Source organism: Monodelphis domestica, chromosome 4 (genome assembly GCF_027887165.1).
Source record: "Monodelphis domestica isolate mMonDom1 chromosome 4, mMonDom1.pri, whole genome shotgun sequence".
Taxonomy (NCBI): Eukaryota; Metazoa; Chordata; class Mammalia; order Didelphimorphia; family Didelphidae; genus Monodelphis; species Monodelphis domestica.
In genome coordinates, this window is record NC_077230.1 from 332,737,217 (window position 1) to 332,746,721 (window position 9,505).

The following is a 9,505-nucleotide window of genomic DNA, read 5'->3' on the forward strand; positions in this document are numbered from 1 at the left end:
GCTGATGGGTGATTATGTAAACCTTCAGTTAAGGAAGAGGAAAAAAAATCAGGAACTACACTTTTTAGGAACACTTTATAACAAGGCATATATTAAGGTCTGTTCTTGCCCCTCCCCCTACAATTAGGATCCCAAAAGCTTGGGGGGAGATTTTTTTCCAATTTCTCATAATCTGTGGGTATCTTAAATTCTCCAATAGGAGAGATGAGTGCCAAAAGGTATACTCTAGCCACCCCCACCCCAATATGGGGTTGACGGGTGTGAGCAGCTGCCTGGCTGGCAGGGAGTGGATCCTCCTCTCTTCCCCTTCGCATCATGTGCCTTTCAGGCGCCATGTTGGGCTCTTACAAGAGGCTGCTCCACTCGGGGGCCAATTGCCCTATACCCCCCCCTACCCTCCCCACCAGCTCACTCCCAAGTCCCTTTTCACCTCCTCCCAGGTCCCAAAGCACCATTACCAGAAAGGGGGGATCGTGTGATGAGATGGGAGATGAACCCACTCCCACTGCATAAAACTAAACGTTGCATTTTAGCTCTTAGTTTCCCAGCGTGAAGTGGAACTGCCCCCCGACCCCACCCCGACCAAGGTCCATCCGAGAGATAGATGTATAGAATAGGAGAGGTCTGAATGGGGTGCTGGTAAGCGGAAGTGGGGCTCCACCCTCCCCCGCCCGCCGCCCCCCTCCCTTCCCCGGGGACAGGCCCCGCCATGCTGCGTGTATGAGCCTGAGCGGAGGTGGGGGGGAGAGGGAAGAGACTGTCCCCCTTGGATCAGAGTGGGACCTGGGATGAGGCAGACACTAGTATTAGGGTATTAGAAGAATAGGAGGCTGCGGGGTGTATAAAAACCTTGGCGGTTTGGGCCTCGATGAGGGAGACGATCTCCTTGGCGAAAGGCAGGTTCTCCTCAGCCAGAATGGTCAGCATATTGATGTGCGGTTTACTGTTGAAGGTCAGGTCTTCCAGGGACGACTGATAATCCCGACAGGCGTCCTCCCGGGCCCCCGCGGTACCGGCCTCGGCCGGCGCCGGCTCCGACATCGCGCCGCGGCCCCCCTCCGAGATCCGCCGCAGCTGTCGCCGCCGCCGCCGCCCGCTACCCCGCCTCCCTCGCGACTCCTCTTCCTCCTCTCGACGGGTCACTCGCGGCTCCGGCTTTACCACATGCTGACCACGGAGGGGGGGGTTAGGGACGACACCAGGGGGGAGCCTCGGGTGGGAACCGCCGCCGTCGCACGGGGTGGGGGAGGGGGTTTCTGCCTAGTTCACTCGCCGCCGCTGCTCCTTCTTTCTCCACAGACACAAAATGGCGGCGGCTGTGGCGGCTCCAGCTCCGAATATGTCTCTGTTCCCAACCGCTGCGTCGTGCGAAATGAACGAGGGGGAGGGGAGACGCTCAGAAAGGGGGCGGGCTCCGGCAGGATACCTAGTCCTGATTGGATATTCCGCGAGAACGACAGAAAGTACCCCTCCCCCTCACAAGACGTCGTCGCACCGCCTCCTTCCTCCGCGACTCCAGCCTCTAATAGGGACTTTCGCAACTCCGACCAACAAGGTGGAGTGTAAGAGACATCTCTTCTCATTGGTCGGTTTGTACAAGACTGTTCGGTCATTTGTTACCATAACAACCCATTCAGAGAGGCCCATTCGCCCTCCGAGGGGCCAGCCCAGCAGCCTCACCTAACCAGTTTGAGTAGCTGCGTGGCCTAGTCTCGGCCCTTTTTCCCTCCCCTTCCCACAGCCTGCGCTGGCACCAATGGTTATTCATCCACCCACCCTCCCCTCAGCTTGGGGAAAGCTATAGCTTAGTGTGGGAGAGGAGGGAGGGCCTTTTCGGACCGGGCTGCAGGTTTAGTCCACGCTCCTCACGTCTCTTGATGCACCGAGGCCGCAGGGCCAGTTTGCAACGGCTGTTGCGGCCACCGCACCAGTGCCGCCCCCGCCCGCGCCCGCCCGGGGGCATAGGGTTGGAGGCAGATATCTCTCTCCTGCAGCTGAAAAGTCCCTCCCCCTGCACACCACCACCTTCAAAAAGAGGGGGGAAATGCACGGACTTTCTCCTTATGTAGCCTGTACTTCTGAGTCTCAGGGGACTGGCTGGCAACGGAGGGGCACCGCTTAACCCGGGAGGGCGTCTGTCCAGTTCTAAGGGGAATCCAGTGGGCTCCCCCCACCCTCGCGATTGGCATCGAGCACCCGGGGCCAACGGCTTCGTCACTGTTTACTCCGCACGGAAGGGCAGCAGTCACAAGGGCTCTCAGTTATGCCGAGCGAAAAGTGCGGGGGAAGGACATTAATGTGCATTCATCTGTTCCCGTGTGGCCTGACTTTGGGGGCTCCTAGCCCAGGTCTCTAGGATTCCTTGATGTTGGGTGTCAACGATAGAAAATTGAACTACAGAGCTGTCCCACCTCCCCCACCCCCATAAAAAAAAAAAAGACGTCAAACTTTCAAGTCCTTGAAGTGCTGCTGCCTAATATACCAGGAAGCTTTTTTTCTTTCTTCCCTTCCCTAAAATGGAGAAGTTACCAGTGTTAGTTCCGAGAGGAAAAGTCTGGCTCTCCCAGTTAATTCCCTCTCTAGGGTTAATTGCCTGCAGCACGCTTCATTGTTTCCCTTCTTAAGCTACACTTCTGCATAGTAAAAGCTACTTTGTTGATCCCGGGAGGGAACTGCTCTAGAAGAGCGATTGAAGCATTTCAAGACTTGTGTATCATGAGCATTTCCTATATTTTTATTTCCCCCTTCCTTGTCTTAGCTCGGGAATGGGAAACTGAAACCAAAGATTGAAGGGGGGAAAGGGGAGACGGGGTGTAGCTGACTTGTCACTCACTGAAGACAAAAAATACGATGGGATAGAGAGCGAAGTTACCGGTTTGAACTCTGAGTTTTTGGGTCACCATTGCTAGCGTATTTTGACATCATGGTCAGAGTTAATAGTCTGCCGAAATTCTGGGTTTCCCGTGCAATTTCCTTATAGTCCTCCGTATTCTTCAGGTGAATGTGTTTGTTTTGTTTTGTTTTTTAATTTTGACATCGGGTTTATCCTTTGTGATGCTTTCTAAACTTGTAAGTGAAAAGTAAACATCTAAAATGAAAAAGTTTTCAAAGACCTATGAGCAAGTTGACCACGCATTGGGTTATACTTAGTTTTGGCTAAATTCTTGATAACCTTCTACTAGGAACGAAAACTTGGGCATTTAGCACGTACTTCTCCCTACATCTAATGGTAAATAAAAAGGAAACTCCTTGAGAGCAGGGACTATTCAAGTGGGGGATTTTTGTTTGTTTTGTCTTTGTATCCCTAGCACCTAACAAAGTGTTTTATATCGGTACCTAATGTATTAAAATCCTTAAAATTTTTAAGTAAAACTGAGAACATACTATGGTCAAACTGCTTTACAGGCCTGTTGTTGGAATGAGTGACCATTCCTCCCTAATAATGGGGAAACGTAAAAAATCATTCTTATTAAGATTAAACATGCTTACATGTTAACCATTACATTTTTTTAAAAAATGCATCACAAATTCACTTCATATATTAGCATATTTAATTCTAAGATAATTTCATATAGTTAAATATATTCAGCTCATTAAATAACATGGGTTATTAATTTCAGATTATGAAAAGAGCTCTGTAAAAATATAGCTATTCTGAAAAATTATCTTTTTGTTTTCTCTCTACAGCACGGTTTTGTATCTACTCCCCTCCAACTCACTTTAACTCACTCACACATTAATAAGAGTCTTTTCTCTTAAGTCACTTCCTGGTACAGAGCTGTACCAGAGTTAAAATGGGTGCTTAGGACAGCTCAGAGAAACAAAAAAGGAATTACCATAAGGATGGGGCGGGGATAAAACCCATCATGTTGATTCCCAAAAGTTTTAAAAACCCAGAAAACCTGTGAACAGAGTTCTTTGAAAAAGTGACTTAATCCTAACAATCTCTGAGATTTACCTAGCAGGCTTAGTTAAGAAATCTGAAAATCAAAACAACCTGCTATTTTGGTATGTAGCCACAATTTGCCCTCCTGAAACTCATATAGTATCCCTGGAGGCAATTCAGTAACAATGTTTCCTTGATGTGTTCAATGTATCTAAAAAATACTTTATGTAAATATTCCTTTTCGAAAATGTTTTCCTATGTCTTCCAAACTATGTTGTTTGTAGATTCACTTGGATACTGTATCGTAGGATGTCAGTGATAGAAGGGATCTCATCCAGTCCAAACACCTCACTTTATAGATGAAGAAACTTATGAGTTTCAGTGTCCAGCTGAGAATCATACAGGCTGTGACCAGTCAAAGACAAGTTAAAAAAGGATTCATCAGTCACAGGAGAGAAAGACAAAAATAGCCTCCTCCTTGAAGGCTCTCACCACCTAAGCAATAGAAACACTGTCTGAACCCCAGTTCTACAACTTCAAATCCAAGGTCTTCTTGACTAGATCCTAATTTCAAAAAGCTTCACTTTGCCACCTCGATTCCAGGAAAAGTATTAGACTCAGCTAGGGAAAACCTAAGACTATTTCCTACATTGCCCACACACACACATACACACACACACACACACACACCCTTTACATTTTGATGATTCCTTAAAGTTTTATCCTAAATCCTTTCCCTTTCTTCCTATTCCCCAACATTTGTTAGTAATTTTAATGGCAACGATGCCATCTATTATCATCATTATGAAGATGACTCCCAATTCTATATCTCTTACCCTAACCTCTTAGAGCTTTAGTTCCATGCTTCTAACTTCCTACCAGCCACTCAGAATTTAACATATTTAAAACAGACTCCTGACTCATCTCCTGCCTCAACTTTTTCTACCCCTAATAGTAATAGTTCCCACATATAGTGCTTTAAGATTTATAAAACACTTTTCATTTAACCCAGTTTTGATTCTTAAACATGCCTTTCAAGGCAGATATTACCACCAAATTACAGATAAAGTGAGACTCAGAGAAAAGGGGTTGTGGTTTATTTTAAAGGGGCAAAAGGAGGTTGAGGAACCAGTATAAGACAGAGGAGTCAGGAGAGATATAAGAAGAGACTTCAGTGTCTTTGAAATCAAGGGAAGAAACAATACAAAGAAATTGTGTATAGTGTCAATCATAGGAATGACCATAGATATAAATCAAGAAGGTTTAATGTTCTCAATGTATACTTATACTTTTTATAGGTCACATACCCCCAGTAAGCTCTGGGGTGTAGGAGTCCCTATTTAAAAAAAAAATTACAGTTAAATCTATACATTGGTCCCATGCAAATTAGTATATTGGGAAAGGAGACCAAGGCAATCTATGACCTTTGGGTTTTACTCATTATCTATGTTGGTCTTTTATATGCAAAAGAACTACTGAAAGCTTCCAAGTTCACAAGGTAAAAATTACCTTAGTCAAAGGTTTTCATTCTTTTCCAAATTACAAAATGATCTACTCAAAGATAAATAGAACTCTCTCACCCATAGGTATGAATGCTGTCTGAATGGGACACACTATTACATTTTATTGTCTCTGTTCCCTACTTGTTACATCCTGAAAATCTGTCAAAGTCTGAAAGAGTTAACACCTTTCCACTGTCATTCACTTTCTGTACCAGATACTTTTGATTTCTGGCTACTTTACTACATTTTGCATACTGTTGTCTCTAATTGTATAACTTGTGGAGTCCCTAGGTGACTCAGTGGATAGAGAGTCAGGCCTAGAAACAGAAGGTCCTGGATTCAAATTTGGATTCAGATACTTCCTAGCTGTGTGACCTTGAGCAAGTCATTCAACCCCAATTGCTTAGCCCTTACTGCTCTTCTGCCTTGGAAACCATATTAAATATTGATTTTAAGAGAGAAGATAAGGGATTTTTGAAAAATAAATATGCATTTGCTTCTGAAATAGAACTATAAGCTCCCAGAGGGCAGAAACTAAATTGCAGAGATAATTTGGCAGTAAGTGCTTAATGAAGAGTTGTTGCCTTGAAGAGTGGTATATCTATACATCTTTGCTATGGTAACCACTCTTTTTGTCCTTTGACCAAAGCAGACAACCTATATGTCATCATCATAAAACAACTCTGTTGAAATATTTATACCCACTCTGGGCTTTCTTTTAAAAGAACCAGCTACTTTTTTCAAGGGGGGTAGGGGGGTAATGTATTGATACCACCTGTGCTTGACATGTAAATTTGTGAATTTTACCTCAATAAAGGCTAATTATTATATTTTATTCAACAGTAGTATGTAATTGCTTGTTTAATTTTTTTTTTAATTCACTTTTAAGGGAGGGGGAACACCTGAGAGGCTCAGTGGTTTGAGAGTCAGGCCCAGAGACAGGAAATCCTGGGTTCAAATTTGGCCTCAGATACTCCCTAGCTGTGTGACCCTGGGCAAGTCACTTAACCCCCCCTTGCCTTGCCCTTACCACTCTTCTGCCTTAGAATTATGATTCTAAGCCAGAAGGGAAGGGAAGGGTTTTAAAATAAATAAATAAATTCACTTTTACAAGTAAAAAAAAAATCAGTTGACATTGCATGTATACTCAGTTGCTCTTAAAATACTCATTTTTAAATTGTTAGTAACAGTATTTAATATCAATAAATATTCAGGGTCTATTATGTGTCAGGCACTGTGCTAAGTTTGGAGATACAAAAAGCAGCAAAAATCTACCCCAAGAGAAGGACTGTTAGAGTTGGAATGCAGATTAAAGCATACTATTTTTCATTTATTTGGGCTTATGTTTTGGGATTTGGGTTTTGTATGATTATTCACTTACAAAAATGAACAATATAGAAATATGTTTTGCATGATACTACATGTATGACTCAGATTGAATCATTTGCCAGCTCTAGGAGGGGGAAGGGAAGGGAGGAAGGGAGACAAGTTTAATCACATAACTTCAGAAAATTTATGTGGAAATTTGTTATGTGTAATTGGTAAAAAAAAAAATGCAACAATACACTCAAAGAACTTAAAATCTAATGGGGAAGACAACATGCAAGCAAACATGCAAAGCAAGCTAGTTACAAAATAAATAAGAAATAATTAACAGATGAAAGGCACTGAGCTTAAAAAGAATTAATTTTAGTTGGGACATAAAGGAAGGCAAGAAAGTTTTAATAGAGTGGAGGAAGGAAAGCAATCTAGATATGGGGAAAAGCCCAAGAAGAAGCTCCAAACTGAGAGATGAAGAATCTTATTCATAGAATAATATCCAGCTGGGGGAGTGAGATATAAATAGACTGGAAAAGGAGGGAGGGGCTAGATGAGGAAGGGTTTTGAATACTAAACTATATTTTGTATTTGCTCCTGGAGACAATAGGAAGCCACTGTAGTTTAATGAGTAGGGGGTTGACATGCTCAAACTTGCATTTTGAGAAATCACCTTAATAGCTAAATGGAGGATGGATTATAGTGGGAAGAATCTTGAAGTAGGCATGCCTATCTGCAGGCTATTGCAATAATCCAGGTATGAAGTGATGAGGGCCTATACTAGAGTAAGGGCAGTGTCAGAGGAGAGAAGGGGGTATATTTGGGAAATGTTGCAACAATGAGATTAACAGGCCTTGGTGATAGATGGGGTATGAGTTGGGGGCTGGTAAAAAGTAGTTAGGAATCCAGGGGTTACTCCTAGGTTGTAAACCAGAGAATCTGGGTAAGATTAGTCACAGACCAGGATCATTATACCAAATTAACTTTACTACAGAAAATATTCTCTATTGAACTATCATCTCTTTGTCTTAACCCCTATGGAGAGTGGTTAGGGGGGTGGAGTGGGAATTAGAAGGATTTGGAGGGAAGGTTATTAATTTCCCCATAATTTCATTTGTGTAGGAACTCACAGTGAGGAAATTCCTTCTACCAATATATATTTGAGTTTTGTGAGGCTACTACTACCCCTCTTCATATGTTGTCTTCCATTAGAATGTAAGATCCTTATGGATAGTCACTGTTTTGCTTTCTTTTAGCCATTGTTTAGTATAGTGTTTGGCACAGAGTTAAGTGATTAATAAATGCTCTGTTATTCACTCATTCCTAAGTGATATTTACCCAGAATCACACAAGAAGTCAGAGTCAAAGGTAAGGGTTAATTCCAGGTTTCTTGGTTCTGAGGCAGTCCTTTATGCAACATCACATCTTAACTATGTACATTTGTCTCTTGGGAATCACCTTGGCTTAGCAGAAATATGAATTAATTTGTGTAGTATAGTTATATATTATAATTTACATTTGTTTATATACTGTTGTGAGCCATGGCCAGCCACAACTGCAATTGCCAAATGAGTGAACCATTCCCTATTATTTTATAGTGATAGTTAATATTTTCATAGAGCTTCCAGTTTGGAAAAGTACTTTCATATATATGCATGTAATTTTCATATTTTTATATTATATACATATATTTAATTTTATCTTTACAACACCCCCAAAATGTCTCTTTTCTTTGCTCCTTTTTATAAATAAGTTTTAAAAATTAAGTGATAGCCACAATATGAGTAATATTAGATTAGAAAGGCGACATTCATTTGAAAGGTTCATTTTGGGGAACAATAGCAGGAAAAAGCTAAGGATTCCTCTTCACTTTCAGATAGTGTCCAGATTCATTTTTGCTACCTGGCTCATCAATCACAAACCATAGATCCTTGACTATAACATGATGATTCCTTGCATAAATTATGTATACCATTAATTAATATTTAATGAATGAATGAACAACACATGTCCTATTTTTAAAAAAAGTGATATATGACAAGCTTTATGAGGCCACATAGTAAAGATGTGCTGGACTTGGAATTAAGAAGATTTAGATTCAAAGTCCCATGACAACAGTCTGGGGTCCAAAGGGGTAAGAGGAATAAAACTGGAATCAGGAGGGCTAAGATGCTGATGGCAAACAAAAGCACTTTATTAAGAGTAGCCACCTTCTTCCCTGCTTATAAGAAAACAAAATCCCAGAGAGGGCAAATTACTTGCCTTAGATTATATAAGTAATCATCAGCAGAGCCCAAAATTTAAATTAGGTCATCTGACTCCAAATACTAGTTCAGGGATTTTCCCACTGCATAATACTTATTCACTAGTAGAAAATTTGGTGGCTATAGCAATAGAGAGCTATAGAATAAGTATACAAATTTTGTGATATTACAATTAGGAGAAGTTTGCCTTCTTTATTATCATGACCATAGTGCCTAAGCTCCTGTCTTGTTTTTGTTGTTGTTGTTGTTGTTTTTTCAATTTCACAAAGTACTGTATAGTACTTCCTTTGGGCTTCTCCCAGTTCTCACTTACAGATTTGCAGGTTGGATTGCCAAGGAGAAAATCTAAGGGAAATCTTGTGGTCCGTGTTCACACTTTGACTTACAAGTCCCCACTAGTTTGTTTCCCATTGATAATCAACCATGATACATATTAATTCTTAACATCTATTAACCTAGAAGTAAGAAAAGGTGCTATAAAACATTCCTTTCATAAATTGTAGAGCCACTCTCCCACAAAATATGTATGATGTCCA

At 41.9% G+C, this 9,505-nt stretch overlaps 1 protein-coding gene across 1 annotated transcript in view; it reads right to left on the reverse strand.

The window, feature by feature from the left end:
- Positions 1 to 1,357, reverse strand: part of PCF11 (PCF11 cleavage and polyadenylation factor subunit) — a 32,919-nt gene extending 31,562 nt beyond the window's left edge. The window contains exon 1 of the mRNA XM_007490882.3: positions 850 to 1,357. Within this exon, the coding sequence (XP_007490944.1) occupies positions 850 to 1,041 (192 nt within the window). The 5' untranslated portion in view covers positions 1,042 to 1,357. The remainder of the gene's footprint in view (positions 1 to 849) is intronic.
- Between the last annotated feature and the right edge of the window lie 8,148 nt (positions 1,358 to 9,505).